Source organism: Ambystoma mexicanum, chromosome 3q, assembly GCF_040938575.1.
Source record: "Ambystoma mexicanum isolate Mex_15411 chromosome 3q, UKY_AmexF1_1, whole genome shotgun sequence".
In the NCBI taxonomy this organism is placed as follows: Eukaryota; Metazoa; Chordata; class Amphibia; order Caudata; family Ambystomatidae; genus Ambystoma; species Ambystoma mexicanum.
Genome location: NC_090926.1, coordinates 1,274,726,246 through 1,274,746,680, shown reverse-complemented (window position 1 = coordinate 1,274,746,680; position 20,435 = coordinate 1,274,726,246). Strand labels below are relative to the sequence as shown.

Sequence of the window (20,435 nt, the reverse complement as noted above, 5' to 3'; positions counted from 1 at the left end):
TTTATTACAAAAAAACAACAGGGATCACACACGACAATCAAGATTCTCCAGTACATCTCAACTTTACAATGCATGCTCCCCAGTTTTGTTGCGACATGTCGTCATCACCTGGGCCCTTCCCCGAAAACATTTCCCAACTACTGATTCGGTGCTGAGAGTGGTAACCCATATGGCTATCCCCTATAGAGGTTTTTACACTGATTTTCGCAGGCCGCTCTATTACATTGTCGCAGAGTAGTTGACTTAACATTGGTCCTTGCTCCTTGCCATCCACCCCTGGATTTCTCTCTTGTGATTGGCTGGAGCTGGTCTCTCCAGGCCTGGAACCCCAACTCAGTTCTCAGCCCTCTGAGTACCTCTTCAAGGTGATGTTAAATGACAATGTATCTGAATTGTATCTGGTAGTAGACCACCTTTGCCTATGAGAGTGTGCTTCCACGTTTCAACACTTGTTTCACCTCTCGTCTGGGTTGCTGAGAATGGCTTGTCTTCCCACCACGGGTGAATGCCCATTGTCTAGTTCGGCTGCATCACGTGGCTTTGGACCACAAAATTGAGCTCTTGGGTCTGCATTTTTGAGGATTTATTCCATTTACCTGTAGCTGGTCCCTTTGCCGTGTGGAGTTTGGAATGTGACTGTTTATCTGTGTCCTTGGCAGTGAGCTCGATCTGCGCTTCATGCAGCCTGAGTCTGCTCCTTCTGTCTGGCGTTCTGTGGCATGAGAGCTTCTGTAATTTTCCTTAGACTTATAATATGATTTCTACATGCTCGTGCTGTGCTATGTTTCCTATAGATTAGTCACACGTGCTCCTACCAAGCTCCATATATACTCCTGTAGTCCCATAGGGTTAATTGCCATAAGCATCTGCAAGCTTGCTCAGGATTTGTTCTTGCCTTGCGTTACTGCATTTGACTAGTGAGAAAAATAATAAAAGCTTTGACAGTATGTATATGTATCTGTCCTCTACCTACAAACTGTGTAAGCATGTTCTTCGTGTATGCAAGTGTGTGTTTGTGTGATGCTGTGCAGGGCTGCGAGTGTTCTTCGTGAGGAACGCTGATACGTTGTGGTGTCACTAATGATGTCAGCACAGTGGTTTCTTGGTATTTAATCGAGACAGTCCATTATGGTGTTCTGGTCCGCAATCTCTGTTGGATTTTTTGGATCTGGAAGGATATGCACTGGGTGTGGTTAAAATGACTGAGGGGATATCTCCCTGGATACGTGTCAGGCAGGGGTGCACTTGGGGTTCGAATGAAATATGAGTGACTTTGAATGTACTTAACTCTTCGTTGCGTCATGTTAATGGGGGTGAGGAGGAGTATTCCTGGGGCACTCTCTTCAGCTCTCTAAAAATCTGCCCTGTGAAAACTCAAGGAAGGAAAAGGGCTATTGTCACAACAGCCAAAGGAGGGAACTTAATTTAGAAAAAGCCAGGGAAGAAGGGTGTGGTAAGCCCTTTAAAATAAGGACTGCATTCAAAGGAGAAGAAGCATAAAGAAGGAAAGAGAAGAAAGGCGCAGGATCCCCTTTGAACCTTGGACTAACACTAAAGGAAGAGAAGCCAAAAGAGAAAAAGGACAGGGAAACCATACAAAAACGAAAATTAAAATCATGGGGAGTAAATATAACCGAATAAGTCCCCAAAAAGAAAGGTGCAGGCAACACCCGAGACTACAAGTCAATCCCCTTGGAGAAAAGGGGAGAAGAGGGTGTGGAAATCCCTCTAACAGGCTTTGTAGTGTCTAAAGTTTCTAAAGTCATGAGAAGCCTTGCTTAGTTCCCAAGCTACATTTCAGTGCCTTGTTTATTGTTTGGTCCAGCCTGGGGTACTTTCCCCAAAATAAAGTGCTGTCATTTCACTGGTATTTTCTTTTTGCCTTGGTTATTGGGCCCTGTAACTCTCGTGACAGCCATTGTACTTCTGTTGAGTTAACCATCCTGACACCCAATGAGTAGAGGTCCCCTTTCAATTAAGTTAAATACTTTGGTCCAGTTTACATTTATCCTAAACCTTACCTAAAAGTAGATCAGAGCCAGATGGCAAGATGGGACATTATCGTAGAGCCTGACCAATTAACCACAGAATCCTACGAAACCCTGCATTCTATTGGCCTAGGAATCCCTTACATTTTATAATTTAATATTGAGCTATCCACTGTTGGATCAGCCTGAGCCAAATAGGACAACTTCTTTTGTTATTGAGACATTCCACTATCTGAGTAAGCATTCAATAATCCAATATTTTGTGTCTGTTCAATAAAGGTGGTGAATCTTTTTTTGGATTCACTTGGCCATATCCTGTTACAGCAACATTCTGCGATCCTCTCCTATTATCAGTCACTGACTACACATTGGCTTCCTCTCCACACACAACCACCCCTCTTTAAATTTCTACTCCTTATCATTAAATACATCCATGAACTGGCTCCTCAATAGATAGCATCATCTCCTATTGCTCTACCACCAACACACTGCACTTTAGTGTTAGGGAGAATTATCTGTAAAGGCTAATTTCCCAAACCTAGTGAGTCCCACAGCAGCTTTGCTGGATTTTTGGGGTTTATTTTTTTCTCCTGCTAAGAGTGAGACTCTTTTTCTCCCACTCTTAGGCATGATTTGAGGATGTCCTTTGACTATGTAATGTGTTTTATGGGCTATGGGGTCTTTTACTCCATAGGGCTTCATGTGTTTTTGGTATGTGTGTTACACAGCACCCTCAGTGCAGTAACACAGGAGTGTCATAGTGACCCCCAAACATAGACTCCAAACCCTGGGACTGACTACTGTCTCCCAGGGCATGTAAAGTCACCATTGGCTTTACTAGTTTTACATTGTGAACAGAACTAGTACAAACCATCATATTGTGGAAGTACTGGTAGGGGTAATTCGATTGCCCCTGGGTCTGTTTTCCAAGGGGGCACTGTCCAGTCCCCCTTTGTCGAGTTTCTGGCTGGTGGCAGTGGATACCACGCGAAATATTCCACCGGAATTCCCATTCATTTTAAACGCACCACTTTTTGGTGCAATGTTAAAGATACCACCGGATTATTTATTTAATATTTATTCCCCGGTTGGGTCTTTTTGCCAGGACTCGGTTTTAAAATGGCGTTTGTGTTCGCCTCTGAAACTCTAACCCAAGTCGAGCCCTTTGTTCCACTTTTTGGCGGGCTTCTCCACAGAAGCCTCCAAATGGTACGTACCACTCTGTCTGGGGTCAACAGGATGTGTGGGAGGGGGATTAGGCACCATGGACTGAGTTGCCTTGGCAACTCAAGTCGCACTCTTGTGTGATTGGCCCAGTGGTGAGCCGCCCGGCTCACCACTTAGCATGTTTGAGTGACAGCTAGGCTGATGAATGGGGGTTTTGCTACATAAAAGCAGGGCTTTCAGGACTGGAACTTCAGAAGTCGCCACAGGACCTAAAGAATCCGAAGAGGGGAGAAGCTGAGCCATCTACAACGACGACACCACCGGTGGAGCCCTGCTGTACGAACTCACCACTTCCCTGACGACAGAGGAGATCTTCTTCCAGGAGAGTCTTCTTCCCTTTGAGCTGGTGGGACCAACCAGTTCACCTTTTTCGCCTTCCTGGATCGTCTCGTGGTTTCTTCCCTGGCAGTGCAACGACCTCCAGCTTTCCTCCACGTTGAGATCATCTCTTCCCCTGGACGAAGCTCAGACTTGCACCCGCTGCCAGGAACAACTGCCCCCGCTGGAGCTTTCTCACCATTTCAGGTACTGTGTCCCGCCTGGTCTCCCTTGCAACAGACTGTCCAAGGTGTCCCGTAAATCCTTGACTCTCTATCCTGGGGTGACCTCTGACCTGCTAACATTACCTTTCTGACTTGATCCAACCTCTTTTCACTTTGCTGCAAAGACTTTGTGTGCATTTCCACTGTGTGATCTTGGGCACATTCTGCCTTGCTCTCTCCAAGAGTGGGCCTGGCCTATGAACCTTTTGCTCTACAGTAGACCCTGCCTTTCTTGACTTGTTGTTGTTTCTTAAAAGTTTTGGTACTGTGTGTTTTCCCTATTCTGCCTTTTCTCTCCCTTTTTAAACAAATGATTGGAGTGCCATCTACGGTTACACGCTCACCTCTGTTTTGCTAAATCAGTGGTGTCTTAACCTAGACTTGTCGAATAATTAACTAGGGAGGTGTATATACTTATAGTGACTGTGTTTCAACTTTCTTGACATATTAGTGCCAGTGTATTTTTACAAGTGTGTTTTTAAATGTCTGACTGCTCAGCCACAGCTACCAGGTAAATCTGGGTGGTGCAGACTGCTACCAATTGGGTTCACTGCTAACACCTGTAGTCTTAACATTTTTGCAGTGGTCCCTAAGGGAACTGCACAGGTTTCTGCCTAACATTTAGCACCACCTTAAACCTTTCTGTTCCTCGCCCACTCTGTTCATCCTCCAGTTTCCAATGCTTCCCCCTGCTTAGCATCACTGGAACTCCCGATGAAGGTCATTTTCTCCTACTTGAAAATGCACCCTTTCTCCAATGTACTCTTCCCTCCGATTGGCATTTCATCCCATACAAAGAATTGCCCTACCACTCAATTCCTGTATACCTCCTCTTGTCTAGTCATATGTGTATCACTCCCCTCTCATTGGCCCAAGTATTACTCACAGCTGTATGTAATGCAACTAGCACCTGGGAATTCCCTTGTTTACTGTATTCTCTTTAGTTTGGGGTATTAGGTGTCAGTTATTGCATTAGAGTACAGATAGGAAGAAATGGGATATGAGGAGGGACATACAGTTTGTAGGTGTTGATTGATTATTTACCCAGCCACTGACTGCCCATGGACATGCTAATCCCTATGGCCACTCCCACCCTGTTCTTGTCCCTCCCTGACCAAAACACCTCCTCATGGGAACTCCTTGGGCTTGCTTTAATCAATACTTACCATCAAACGTTGCACTTGAAGTGCCTGCCAGTGTTTTTTCAAAGCAGTCTTCTGAGAGTTAATGACTTAATTGTAGTTGTAAACCCGCTACTAGTGTAATACAAATGTCTTAAATGTCTGCCTTGAGCCACTCAGTTTATAAGCACTCTGCATGTCCTTCACTGAAGTCTTGTTGGTAAAGCCAACAGTTTTGGTTTATGTATAAGTATTAGGCATTTGCCATGCACTGCTATTAGATGCTCTTAGATGCCCAGGTAGTCGCACCATTTTGCACCTGCTACTATCAGTGGCTAGTTAATACAACTACAGCAGTGCCTGGCAAATGCCTTTAAATGTGTACACAAAAGCCAAACTATTGGCATTGCCAATGCTTGTTTTATAGCTCGGATTACTGCATGAGATGCGGGGATCGAGCCCCATTATTGTTGCACCAACAGATTCACGGGCATATATATCCTATTCATACTGATTCATTGCAGAGCCCATTGAAGGGGATTACTTTTCATTTTACGATTAATTGCACAGCTTTGCGGAATGAAGCGGCCAACTCTTTAGTGGTTTAGTGGTTTTTGAACGGATTAACTTCCTTTCAGAGAATTGAGCAATCCTGTGACAAGACATTGGCCTTGAAAACGACCTGCTGGTCGAAACAAGTGTGGGCTGTCCAATATTGAGAATAAACACTGAACCTTTTTGAAGGACTATTCTTCAGGAATAATTTAATACTGATGCTGAATGGCTCTTGTGCTTTCTCAATCAACTTGAGCGTGAATCACCCTTCCCACCCCCACAATTCCAACTTGTTTTATATGGGTTTCTGTTGTTTACACAACTTTCCTAATGATTCAATAGCAATACACAAAACACTACATTACACCACATTGACCACCACAGAGTCTCTTAGAGCTTATTGCATGGCTGCAACGTCTTTACACCTATCACATACCCCCTCATGCTCACAGACCAGCTGCGTTCCCGGTACCCCAGCTCTAGCGGATGATACACAGTTAGTTTCCTCCTCCTGCGAAATGTCACTACCACAAACCATCAGAAGCATGCTTGAACACAGGACACACACCAACACGTGTCTCTACCCCACTAATCCTCCCCCCCATCCTTCCTGCAAAAGGCCAGAAGTGGGCTCCACAAGACTAATTAACATTTAATTACTTAACATAGGGAACATTACATGTGGTGAGACTGAACAATAAAATATCTAAATCATTCTGCAGTACTAGGAGAAAAAGATGTACACAAGAAATGCTAAATTAATTATGAATACTCTTTATTTGTTTCTAGACTTTCAACCACAGAGTTCACCGCACATTTGCAGGAGTCCATCACTACCTGGGAGTTGCTTGCGATAAGCTTCTCTCAAAAAAAGGGTAAGTCCAAAATAAAACAATGCTTCTCTTTATTGTCCTTTAGGAGTACCTTCTTTTTTTAGTTTATTATATGTACTTAAGAACTGATGTGAGCTGGAACTGCCCAATACCTTTGTGGTAACGCCAAGACATTCATTGTGGTACTAAGTAAATGTGGTCTGAAGGATGATATTATTTACTATTGGTTTAGGGAATGTAGGACCAAACACCCCTTTTTAATAGCAAAACATTTTTATTAGCATTTTTCAAACAAACATCTTACCCCCCACCCTATACATCCAACTCCCACAACCCTGTTAACCCCCTCCTTCCCCTCCCTCCCCTCCCACCCCAGACAGAGTTGTTTAGGGTTTTTCACTTATGCACTTTGCCAACATATATTCTAACTTACATAATGTTCAAAATCCTTAGGTTGTGTGGACACCATTGCTGTAGTGTACAAAGGGCCTCATTACGACCCTGGCGGTAAGGGGTCTGCGCCAGCGTTAACTGCGCCGACCCCTTCCGCCTTACTACGAGTTCCCTTAGCGCCATGGTGATTTTAACGCCTGCTTTTTGCAGGCGTTAAAATCCATGGCGCTAAGGGACCTTGGTGTTAATTACGCCACCGTAATTTACGGTGGCGTAATTAACGCCTACCCCACTCCCATTATGCCCTATGGGGCAAGATTGGGAATGGGGAAGGGTAAAATGGGGATTGGGGACTTACCGCCCCGCCAACCTCGGAATGGGGCGGTAAGTCCGCAATCCGCCATGGCGGAATTGCACCCTCTCCGGCAAGGACCATGGTGCTAATAGCACCATGGTCCTCCGCCAGGGTCGTAATGAGGCCCAAAGTCACTGTTGAGACAGTCCAAGACCACCGCCCATTCTTGCTGAAATCTTTCCTGTTCCTCTTGAAGATTATGTGTCATACACTCCAAGGCAATATACCCCCACAATGTATTCAACCAATCCCTAACCCCCGGCAATCATTTCTGTTTCAGGGAACTGGCAATAACCAACCATGTAGCTGTCATCATTTACATGAAAGTCTTACTTAGCATTTTGGTAGGTAAGCTATTCTCCGGGGCAAACAAACCACACATCCATTCTTTAGGTGTCCAACTTACTAGCGGGGGGGGGGGGGACAAGTTTGTAATCTCATTAGTAAGCTCCTCCCAAAACGTTCTCAATATTGGACAATGATATGATAGGTTATTTATAATGTGCTTAATACCCAGAGGTTTCTAAGCGTGAACCCGGGGATCGAAACTGTGGTGCTCCGTGTCGTCTTGCTTTCAAGGCGAGCACGTTGTCTCTGAGCTATCCACCCGGGACAATTCAACCATATATGTCGCCAGTCACTAATTGCATTTTATTTTATTGTTTATAGAGCGCAGCTAGCTCAAGAGCAAATTGGGAATAGAGAAATGTCTACGCATAATAACGCTATTCCTAAAGTAATCAGTGTCAGGGTTAATACAAAGTGAGGCTTTCCCTGGATGGCCAATGCCTCCATGGGTGAGTGTCCAATTCATAAAGTGCTTAACCTATTCTTAAGGGTATTTGCAACTCCTGGGAACCCCTATCCGACAAAACCAATGTCCAAATGATATTGGCAACAGAAAGATCCTAATCATATTCTTAGCAAATATTTTAGCCTACTGACTACCGGACACCTTCAGCACAAATATACCAGTGAAATTCTCAAATGTCCAATCGTACCCTAATTAAACAAAACAGGTAGGTTCTCCTGGAAAGCCGCTTCCAGGGTACGTACAGTCTAGCCACCTCCAAGGTCTTCCTACTTTCACTGCGACTTTCAGGATACCTCCCAGGTGTCCAACCTCTCAAGTCTGTTTCAGTCTCTGGTTGCTCTGACTTGCATTGGATTCACTGCAACACTTACTCCTTGTGAGGTTTGGTTTCATACCATTCACTCTAGATCTATCCCGGACCTTGGGTTTCTTCAGCATTCCCCTCAGATCTCACATAGACCATGGATTTCTTCACCATAAACATGAAGTCTGTCCAGGGACCTTGGGTTACTTCATCATTCTCTTCAGGTCTCCAACGTATCTTGGATTTCTTCAACATTCCGTTGAGATGTTTACCAGACCGTGGGTGTCTTCAGCATTCAGTTCAGGTCTCCACATGATCTTGGATTTCTTCAGCATTCGGTTGAGATCTCTACTGGACCTTGGGTTTGTTAGGCATTCTCTTCAGGTCTCCACCTGATCTTGGTTTTCTCCAGCATTCAGTTGAGATTGCTACCAAACCTTGAGATTCTTCAGAATTCACTTCAGGTCTCCACCTGATCTTGGATTTCTCCAGGATTCAGTTGAGATCTCTACCAGACCTTGGGTTTTTTAGGTATTCTCTTCAGGTCTCCACCTGATCTTGGTTTTCTCCAGCATTCAGTTGAGATTGCTACCAAACCTTGAGATTCTTCAGAATTCACTTCAGGTCTCCACCTGATCTTGGATTTCTCCAGGATTCAGTTGAGATCTCTACCAGACCTTTGGGTTTATTAGGCATTCACTTAAATGTGTATTTCTGCCCCCTCATTCAGTGTTCTTTTTATGCAGATCCTATTATGTCACCCATTTAGATGGGGCCTCTCTACTTTGGGAAGCCCTTCACTTTCAGGCCTCTTTCTGCTTGGTTCAGGCACCTCTCGCTAGTTCGCCATGCTTTCCAGCTGCATACCATCCTGTGGGTCTATAGACATTCCCAGAATAACTGCTGTAGTTGTGCTAAAATGTGTATACCTCTTCTCAGGTAGCAGGTTCCCCATGCATCCAGGGACGGTCTGGATATATGAGAGCTTCCTTCCAATCTTCTCTCAGTGCCTCTTTGTTTTCTCTTTCTTTTTTTAGTTCCTGTAGGATTTTGATATTTGTATCTGCCGTTAGGATTGGCTAGGCTTGTTATATATTTGTTTCAGGATTTTGGATTTTCTCTTCGTTAGTTACTTAGTTAGTGTTTCCCCTAACGCAGTGGTCTGAAACCTCTGGCTCTCCAGATGTTTTTGACTACAAATCACATCAGTCCAATCCAGCAAAGTCGATAGTGAGGGTTCATGAAAGTCAGAGTGCAAAACATCTGGACTTTCTTGCCATTGGATAATTATTTGATTTCCTTCACCTTTTTGTTCTGCTTCTTTAAATGCTGCACGTAGAATCTCCACCCTCATTCTGCTGCATGTGCTGGCATTTTTGGCATTCCAGAGCTACAGGACAATGACCCTGGTGATGTTTTCCTGAGGGTTATTTTGAAGCAGGGATCTGCAACACCCCTCAGGGTGAAATGGCAAAATGGCGGACGCACTCTACAACTGAGATCGTAGGCGTGCCACGCAAGTAGGGGCATCTCGAGTCCTGGTGGGTGGCCCCCGATACCCAGAACAGCAAGTGGTGGTGGCGGGGGCAGACCCTGGTGGGGACAAACCATCAGGGTGGAGGACCGAGGAGCAGGCTCCCCCGCCCCCTGCGGCGCAACACCGCAAAACAAGATTGTGACCCCGGGCTCGGCGGCCGGGCCAGACCCTGACCGCCGCAGCCTGACGGGGGCGGAGCACCAGAGCCGGATCCCGTGGGTCATCTGAAGTGGCCCGCGGCATCCAAAACAGTGGGCGGCGGAGGCAGACCCAGGTGGGTGCGACTCTTTGGGAGCGGGGAGCCGTGTGTCTGTCTACTCCGCTCCCGCGAGACGTTGTTGGCGGCCCCCAGCACCGGGCTTGAAGTTTGCAGCGCCTGCAGGCGGGGAAGTGGAGGCCTGGCAGTGAAACTCACAGCAGCGACCCCTGAGGAAAGGAGGGAGTCGGGGGCCCGCCATAGCGTCTCCTGGGGCCCCCCCTCACCCGGAGCAATAGTGCAACAGCACGCTGCAAAGGGGTTGACTTCCTGGCCACAAGGATGTGGCGCAGTCTGGCTTCACCCCCAATGCAGCAGATTCAGGCAATCTAAACCTGGGCCCCCAACGGAGATGGTGGCGGACCCCGCAATAATATCACAGTGGATGCATGGGGGCAGAGCAGCCAGCATAGTGCACTGATCAGCGCCTCGGCTGGGGTGGCCTCACTGATCAGGCTACCATAAGGCCTCCATAGCCAATAAGGAGTCCCCCAGGACTTGCAGGACTCAAACCACACTTGAATTAGGTTGGGCCGTCATCCTCTGCCTCAACAAGATTGAACTGACCCACCACACCCCTGAGGTCGGCGTAGACTCTACTCTCCTCCCTGCTCATGTCCTGGAGCACCCCGGCCCACCCCGGCCCACATTGTCAAACAGCTCCTTTCCCACAATCCAAAGAACGAGGAGGGGCACTGCCTCAACAAATTGCAATATCACTACGCTTTGGCCTGGGCTGACGCTCTCCAGACTGAACTTCAGCGTGTAACCTTCACACCATCCATCTCGTCCCTCCCGACCTGTCACGATGGCCAAACAATCAAAAGCCGGTAAAATCTCAGACATCGCCACTATGTTCTCGTCAACAGACAGAGGAAAGAAACCCGACCCCCCCTAAGCTCACCCCACAGAAACCCCAGGCAGAAGGAGAAGATCTCGCCACCAAATGAGATATACTGGCCTTCATGGCTGATATTAAAGCTGAATTTAGAACCTGCATGACAGAACTCACCTCTAAATTAGAACATACCGATTAAAGGGTGACAGAGGTGAAGCAGAGGTTAGGAGAGGTTGAGGATCGCTCACAGGACCATACAGCTACACTGGGGGAAATCCAACGCTATCAGATCCCTACAAGACAAATGTGAAATTCTTGAATTCAAGCAGGAGGATCTCGAAAATAGGGCCCGCCGCAACAACCTCTAGATCCGAGGATTTCCGTCCTCCGTCCTGGATAAAAATCTGGCAGAATATGTAGGGGACTTTTTGCAGTCCCTACTCCCGCAACTGGACAAATCCCAACTTCTGTTGGATCGCACCCACAGGCTGCGCCCACGGCAGGGAGTAGACTCGGATCAACCCCCAGATGTCATCACCAGGGTCCATTTCTTTACTACAAAGGAGGCCATTTCAGCTATTAGTCGATCACGAGATGAACTCTCCTTCCAGGGCTCCCCCCCTCCAGATTTATCAAGACCTCTCACTTCTCACCCTTCAGAGGAGGAAAGCACTCCGGCCCCTGACCCTCTTTCTTCAAGACCACCAGGTACGATACATATGGCTATTCCCAACAGCCCTGCACTTTTCATACAATGGCACCCCAAGGAGAATTATCCACCTTGAAGATGCTAACAAGATCATGAACCCATCCTCACCCAAGAAGGCCGCCTTGCCGAGTCCAGCGGTTACCAGAGACTTGGACACTGCTCCCTCCCCGAAGCCCAGGCGATCCTCATGGTCAAGAGCGCCACGAAACACCAGGAAGAGATAATCGGAGGTGAGACCACTTGATCCGCTACAGATAATGACCCCCACCTCGGGCTCCCTTCGACCACCCGGATCTACTCTGCGAGACTCTGCCGTCGCCGACCCGGCATGCAAACAGCTTTCACCACAGCAGCGGGCCATACCCACGGCCCATGCCTGTTCCAAGGTACGTTCCATCTCTAAGTCCTTGGAACCCTGTATTACTTCTATTAACTCGATTGGCCCAGTTGGCCAGGGGCTCGGCCACACTGTCATGAACCCTCTTGGTTGGCGATGGATGCCGTTGTTACGGCTTCGCCGCCATTAACACTGCCACCACGTTTTTTCACGTTTCTCTGTTTACGGTCTAGTGTTTTTTTCCTCTGTCATTCGTCTCGCCTATTTACTTCCTGCTACCCATGATTCCTTGCGTTGCAACCGTCTCCTTTCGTTTTCACGGTGAGACGCTCCGAGTGCTTTTCTCTCTCTCGCTCTTGTTCCCCCTTCTGGGGATTTCTCTCCCCTTTTTTCTCCTTCCTTCCCGTCTCCCTGGCGGCTCCTCTCCTCCGCCGGTCTCCCTCTGCTGCTGTGTTTTGTCGCTTACCTGCTACATGCCAGTATTCTTTCCTTCCTTGTCATTTCCTCTCCGGAAGGATCTTCGATTTGTTTACTTCAAGGATCCCGAGGCAATTGAATTTCACTACCACTACAGTGACAACTACATCTCTCATTGCGATCCACGACTACAACTCAGGGGTTTTTTCCGCCTTTGGGCTTTTTCCCCTTACCCGCCTGCATACGGGAACGGAGCCAAGGTGGTAACCAATACAGAGTTCCACCACGGCTTCATTCCGTGTCAGAGCATTCACAACGAAGAGTAAAAAGGATTACCTTGCCCACAGACACGGCGTCGGAGCCTCAGACCCTGAAGACTCAGGTGAGGAGAGTGGTGCCTCGGGTGGGAAAGCGGAGCATTTGGACAATACCCTTACGGTGACTTCAAGTCATTCTCCAGGTTGTGACAGTTTGCAACGCCCGAAGATACTATTGGCCACTCCAGAACAGTTGCAGGATCAAATCCAAGAACTATGGAAAGCTGTACAGTCCCTTTCTCAAGAGCTTCAGACTGTTAAGGCAGAAAATGTTGTATTAAAACAATTGGTTTTGGGTAAAGAACCTTCCCCTCCCCCAGAATTGCCACCTATGGCCCTATCTTCGGGGAAGTTCGACGGTTCTCCCAAAAAACTTAAAGAGTTTCTGGAAGCTGCCACTATTTACTTCACTTTCCGCCCTCATATGTTTTCTTCGGATCAGGCTAAGGTTGGCTTCCTCATTTCGAATATGGTGGGCAATGCCCTTGCGTGGGCTACACCTCTTGTGACAGGAGAGGATCCAGTTCTACAGAATTACGGGAATTTTAAGGTTCTTCTCAGAGAATCCTTTGAAAGACATGAACTCACCTACACTGCTTGTGAGGATCTCCTGGATGTTAAACAGGGATCCTCAGATCTCCTCACTTACATTACTAGATTTAAGACTCTGGCTGCAGGGGCCGGTTGGCCTCAACAGGCACAATTTGCCATCTTTCGCAGAGGTCTCAAAGAGGAGATAAAGGACGAACTAGCCCGGTCTCCCCGACCTGCCTCTTTTTCGGATCTTTTATCCTCGGTCCTACAGATTGAACATCGTCTCCATGAGAGACGTAATGAAAGAAGACGTTACAGAGAAAATCCCTCTACCATAGGGACATCATCCAACACTCTTCCTCCATCTTCTAAACAGAGTGAAGAACCTATGCAGATTGGAACCACCTGAGCACCACTCACCATGGAAGAAAGAAGAAGACGAAGAGAAAGAGGTCTTTGCGCCTACTGTGGGTCTGACAAACATCTGCTCAAGGACTGTTCCGAACTACCTCAACGGCGTTCGGGAAACGAATCACCCCGGTTTTAAAAGGGACAGAAAACCGGTGGTTATCTAAATCTTCCAGTCCCTACGTTTCTTTGGCTGTATCCACAAAGAAGACACCTGAAGATTCCAGACTCATGGTTATCAATATCAGCGTGATGATCCAAGATCAGCTCGTAGAGACTTTGGCACTCTTAGACTGCGGAGCAGCCGGTAACTTCGTTGATACCTTATGGGTTGACAAGGTGGGCCTCAAAAGGCTAGCAAGACTCGAAGACCAGAAGGTGGAGGGTGTAGATGGTACTCCCTTGTCTTCAGGACCCATAACGCAGACGACTGAGGAGCTAGAAGTCCGAATTTTCCAGCATGTGGAGAGTCTTAAATTTGACATCATTAGAGCTGCCCATTTTCCAGTTATTTTGGGAATCACTTGGCTCAGGAGACATAACCCACAAATAGATTGGGTATCTAATTTGCTACGGTTCGAGTCTGAGTTTTGCAAGAAGCATTGTATTCCTCAACAATCTTATCTACAACTACAGGTCACCCCTGCTTCTTGTCAGGAATCCTCAACTGTCCATAATATGGCACATCTTGGCGAGGCTTTCAGAGAGGTTTTCACAGAAGTCAAGCCAGCTCCTTTACCACCCCATCGTCCTGAGGACTGCTCTATTGATCTTGAGCCTAACGCACTGGTTCCGTTCGGTCGTATGTTTTCCTTGTCCAGATCCGAGAAGGAGGTCTTACGAACTTACCTGGATGTGAATCTGCACAATGGCCTCATTCAACCATCAAAATCTCCTGCCGGAGCTCCCTTTTTCTTCATCTCCAAGAGGGATTCCAAAGAATTACGACCTTGCATTGATTATAGAGGTCTCAACAAGGTCACTGTCAGAGACCGCTATCCTATGCCACTCATCACAGACATTCTTGAGGCGGTTCAAGGTGCTCACATTTTCACTAAGCTGGATCTTCGCAATGCATACCATTTATTGCGCATTGCTAAGGGTGATGAATGGAAGACGGCTTTTCGAACACCCTTCGGATTGTTTGAATATAGAGTCATGCCCTTTGGGCTAGTTAATGCTCCGGCAGTTTTCCAAAGATTTATGGACCGCATGTTTTCGGATCTCTTATTTGTTTCAGTGATCATCTATCTAGACGATATTCTTGTATTTTCCATCAACAAGGAAGAACACGAAGAGCATGTCCGGACAGTGCTTTCTCGACTTAAGGAGAACAGTTTACTAGCCAAGCCTGAAAAATGCCAGTTCGGGGTCTCGAGCATTCCCTATTTGGGGTTTATTTTGTCTGACCGGGGTATCTCCATGGACCCTCGCAAGGTGTCTGCCATTTTAGAGTGGTCTTCTCCCACCTCTGTCAAAGAGGTTCAGAGATTCTTGGGTTTAACAAACTTTTACAGAAGATTTATACCCCGGTTCTCCGAGATGGTGTTACCTATAACCACACTCCTCAAGAAATCATCTGGAACCTTTGTGTGGTCATCGGCGGCAGAGTCTAGTTTCAGACATCTCAAAACTTTGTTTTGCTCAGCACCCATATTGCTCCAGGCCGATCAAACTAAACAGTTTATCGTGGAAACTGATGCCTCTTCCGCGGCCATCGGTGCTGCCTTGCTCCAGGAGTTCGAAGGTATAGAACATCCAGTCGCCTACCTCTCTCGCACTCTGACCATCAGTCAACTTCACTATACCGTCCTTGAAAAGGAGTTACTAGCTATGAAATTGGCCTGTGAGGAATGGCGACATCTGTTATTGGGTGCCAGTATTCCCTTCATCATTCGCACAGATCATAAGAATCTAAAGGTCCTGCAGTCCCTCGAATGTGCCAACTCACGCCAGGCGCGATGGGCTTATTTTTTTTCCCAATACGATTTCACCATTACCTATCTACCAGGCTCTCAGAATGTCCTAGCCGACGCCTTGTCTCGCAAGGAGTTGGTTGCTGGTTCGGGCCACCTCTCTACCGAACTTATGTTTCCATCTACTCGCATAGTGGCACCTCTTCACACTTTTCTACAGGAGGTCAAAGAAGCTTCAGACTCTGAACCCTGCTTTAGAGACAAACGCTTGGCGCCTCAGTTTCATACCAAAGATGGTCTCTGGTTCTACAAGAACCGACTTTACATACCTTCAGGACATCTCCGCAAGAGGATTCTCTACTGGTGCCATGACAGCCGAGTTGCAGGACATCGAGGCCAGGCAAACACCATTGAACTCATAAAACGCTCGTTTTTCTGGCCCAATCTTCAACAAGAAGTCCAGTCATACATAAAAGCTTGCCCAGTCTGCGCCATGGCAAAGAATCCAACAGGCAAACCGTTAGGTCTCCTTACTCAGCCTGACATACCACAAAGGCCATGGGGGAACTTGTCTACTGACTTCATTGTGGATTTACCCTTATCAGAGTCCTGTTCTTGCATCATGGTAACTATAGATTCATTCACCAAGATGGCCCATTTCTCTCCACTGGAAGGCTTACCTACGGCCAATCACATGGCCGAAGTTTTTGCCAGAGATATATTTCGTCTTCATGGCTTGCCCGATAAGATTACTTCGGACCGGGGTAGCCAATATATTTCTAAATTCTGGAAGGCTTTGTGTTCCCGGTTAGGTATTGACCGTGCTCTTTCATCTGGGTACCATCCCCAGACTAATGGTCAGACGGAAAGACTCAATTCCACCCTGGAACAATATCTCAGATGCTACATTAATAGACTCCAAGATAATTGGGTACAACTCCTCCCCACGGCAGAATTCACCTACAACAACTCTAAACACTCTGCCACGGGTATCTCTCCTTTTTACTGCAACTACGGACTTCATCCCAAGTCCATTTGGCCCATTGCTTCCCACACCAGTAACTCTCCTGCTGCCGAAGCTGCTTTATCGGAAATTTCTGAGGCTCACCGGACAGCCAGAGACAGTCTAGCGAGGAGCCTTAGAACCTACAAAACCCTTGCTGATCAACATCGCCAAATGGCCCCCACTTGGACTAAAGGGACGAAGGTATGGCTTTCGACCAAATACTTACCAAGGTGGATCCGGTCCTCCAAGTTGTCTCCTCGGTTCCTGGGTCCGTTTCCCATCCTAGAAAGAATCAACCCGGTGGCTTACAAGATTCAACTACCCTCCTACCTTCGCCGGGTGCACCCGGTGTTTCATACCTCCCTTCTCAAAGAATCACGAACTGAACCACATTTTAGGTCTAAACCCTTGCAAGACATTTCACTCAGAGACTCCCAGGAGGTGTATGAAGTTTCTAAAATCCGTGACTCCCGCTACTACCGGGGACGTTTACAATATCTCATTTCCTGGAAGGGGTATCCCAGGTCTGAAGATTCCTGGGAACCTGTGCATTTTGTCAAAGCGCCCCGCCTAGTAGCTAAATTTCATCAGAGCCATCCTGGTAAACCGGGCGGGGTGGGCAGTAAGAGGGGGCATACTGTCATGAACCCTCTTGGTTGGCGATGGATGCCGTTGTTACGGCTTCGCCGCCATTAATACTGCCACCACGTTTTTTCACGTTTCTCTGTTTACGGTCTAGTGTTTTTTTCCTCTGTCATTCGTCTCGCCTATTTACTTCCTGCTACCCATGATTCCTTGCGTTGCAACCGTCTCCTTTCGTTTTCACGGTGAGACGCTCCGAGTGCTTTTCTCTCTCTCGCTCTTGTTCCCCCTTCTGGGGATTTCTCTCCCCTTTTTTCTCCTTCCTTCCCGTCTCCCTGGCGGCTCCTCTCCTCCGCCGGTCTCCCTCTGCTGCTGTGTTTTGTCGCTTACCTGCTACATGCCAGTATTCTTTCCTTCCTTGTCATTTCCTCTCCGGAAGGATCTTCGATTTGTTTACTTCAAGGATCCCGAGGCAATTGAATTTCACTACCACTACAGTGACAACTACATCTCTCATCGCGATCCACGACTACAACTCAGGGGTTTTTTCCGCCTTTGGGCTTTTTCCCCTTACCCGCCTGCATACGGGAACGGAGCCAAGGTGGTAACCAATACAGAGTTCCACCACGGCTTCATTCCGTGTCAGAGCATTCACAACGAAGAGTAAAAAGGATTACCTTGCCCACAGACACGGCGTCGGAGCCTCAGACCCTGAAGACTCAGGTGAGGAGAGTGGTGCCTCGGGTGGGAAAGCGGAGCATTTGGACAATACCCTTACGGTGACTTCAAGTCATTCTCCAGGTTGTGACACACACTCACAATGTCGGCCTCCCCGCCTGTTAATGTTACGGCCTCCCATTGGGGGCTCGTGTTGAAATCCCAAGTGCAAGATGAAACACTTCTAGCTCTCATCCAAGATGATGGCTAACCCTTGATTCTCTGACTCCCCCACCCCAGACGTGGAGCCAGGAGGGGACCTGGCCCAGGAACACCAAAACTTAAAATGTCCTTCGCTTAACGTCAATGGGCTGAACTCCCCGCCAAACGGAGATTGATCCTGCAAAAACTGCAGGATGAAAATGCAGCGGTAGCTATGCTCCAGGAGACTCATCTATTACCGGCAGACTTTGGGCGCCTCTGTTCCCGACCATACACCCGCTGCAGTTCTTCACCTCTGGAGGCACCAAGAAGGGAGGCACCACAATCCTCTTCAGGAAGGACCTGAACCCCCAGGTCCTAGGCTCAAAAATATGCCCAGAAGGCCGATTTATAGCAATCAAATGCCTCTTGCGAGGAGACCTGTTCACCTTTGTTTCGGTATCTGCCCCGAACTCTGGGCAAACAAGCTTTCCAGGTATCCATGCTGATATAAAGAACTTCATTCCGACATGTGAAATATGTCAGAAAACAAGTCCACATACTCCCTTGCCTGCCCCTCTGAACCGTTTACCAATAATCATGGGTGAAGTCAAATAATTGCTCCATATTGCAACCTTAAGAACCTCCGTTTACCATCCCCAAACGGACGGATTGGTAGAAAGATTTAACAAAACACTTAAGATGATCCTAAGAAAGTTGGTTGACAAGGACGGGAAGGACTGGGATTGCAAACTAGATAGTATTTCCATTTGAAAATAGTTGTAAACCAACAACTGCTCCCATTACTCCCATTAACTAAACCTTGGTCTATGTCAATGTTACATCTTAGATTACTCTGCAATTGAGACACAGAGTCAACATTTTTATCTAATCCAGCTGTGTTGGGTACTGATTTCTGTAAGCAATTTGCGTGTGCACTTGCTTGTTGATACATAGGGGGTTGCATGCCATGAACTTCTAATGTGTCTATGCCGTTGATATGGACTATGGGTTGCTTTTCATTTTGAATTATTTACTCATTAAATTGGTGCTGTCTGTAAGAGGACAATAAACACATACATTGTTGATTTTTCCATGTTAATTGGTCCATCACTTGGGGGCCTGATGTCTTTTGTCCATACAGCGCATGTAAAAGACCATTTTTTAAGGGTGTTTCAGCCTGCTCAGTAAGAACCCCACTTCTTATGTTATTTAGTATTTGAGCTTATGTTGGGTCTTCTGACTGACTCATATTCTGTAGAAGTTTCAAAAGTGGGTACTCCAATCGTTGTCACCTAACGTTTTGGATACAGGATTATAAACTTATTTTATTAAACCATATAAAGCGCTTTCAAAAAGAGCTGTTTATGAATTAGAGAAGTCGGTACATCAGCAATATCCACTAATGGAGATACGATCACAGCAGTAAGAAGAAGCATGTTAGATTCCAGAAAGGGAGAAGAGAAGGTAAGCTTTGAGCTTGGTACAGAAAATATGAAGAACAGATGAATAACTAATATTTAAGGATAAAGAGTTCCAGTGTTTTGCCACAAGGGAGAAATAAAAGAAAATGGGAGTGGTAACAGGGAGGCTTAGGGACTGAGGTCTGCTGTAAATAATGGGAGCAAAGCCATTGGGTAGGGACATAGAGAGAGACAAGAACAGGCACATAGGAAAGGGCAAGAACATGAATACATTTGAATACAATACAGAGGAATGAAAATGGGGCAGGAGTCAAAAGGAGAATAGAAGATTGGAAGAAGAGAAAAGTAACAAGGGGAACAGGCAGTAAGGAAAACAAAAGACAGACAGTGGGGTTAAAAACTGATGGAAAGGGATACAATGGCAAGTAGGAAGTCAAAGTAAGAGGCCAGAGCAGTAATCGAGTCGAGAGTAGGTAGAGGAGGTGATAAGAAGTTTAGTGACCTGACAGAAAGGGGCAAATGTGAAAAATACAGAAAATGTAAAAAAACGTCAGATGCAGCAGTAGGGGTGATGTGATAAGAGAAGGATGAACACGTATTAAAAGTGACTACAAGGTTGTGCAGAGGATAAGAAAGGATTAGGGTGGGTGCGAAGAAGATATCAGAAGGTATGGGAGTATATTGAGAGGCAGAAAGAATAGAAACTCCGTTTTTGAAGCATTTCAATGTAAAATGAGAGGGCATCCATGGAGAATCGCTGACAGGCAGGCTGAACTAGAAGAGCAGAGAAAATCAGAGAAAGAAGATAAGGAGAAAGGATTTGGGAGTCGTCATCATATAAATGACAAGAAAGATTAAAGGAATAACTATTTAGAGTGGAATATTGGTCTCACGTTTTTTACACAAAGTAAATTACTATATGTGATATTACTGACAACAATTACCGAGTGGTACATTTAACTGCGGGCAAACACTGAAAAACACAGGTTTTGTTTTACTTTTAATTTTGGCTACCACCAAAGCCCCGCAATTTTCCACCGTTATAACGCCACCCCAACCCCATTCGAACCATTTTAACCCCTTACCCCACTTCCCTTTATATATTTATGAACCTTTTTGGGTGTTTTTCGGTGTTACTGTCCGCTATGTTATGTACCACTCTAT

The 20,435-nt window shown here is 46.6% G+C and overlaps 1 protein-coding gene across 2 annotated transcripts in view; it reads left to right on the top strand.

The window, feature by feature from the left end:
* Positions 1 to 20,435, top strand: part of LOC138447868 (complement C3-like) — a 1,306,650-nt gene that overhangs the window by 580,623 nt on the left and 705,592 nt on the right. For both annotated transcript variants that reach the window (XM_069604330.1, XM_069604329.1), the window contains one exon: positions 6,223 to 6,308. In XM_069604330.1, coding sequence (XP_069460431.1) covers positions 6,223 to 6,308 — 86 coding nt within the window. The remainder of the gene's footprint in view (positions 1 to 6,222; positions 6,309 to 20,435) is intronic.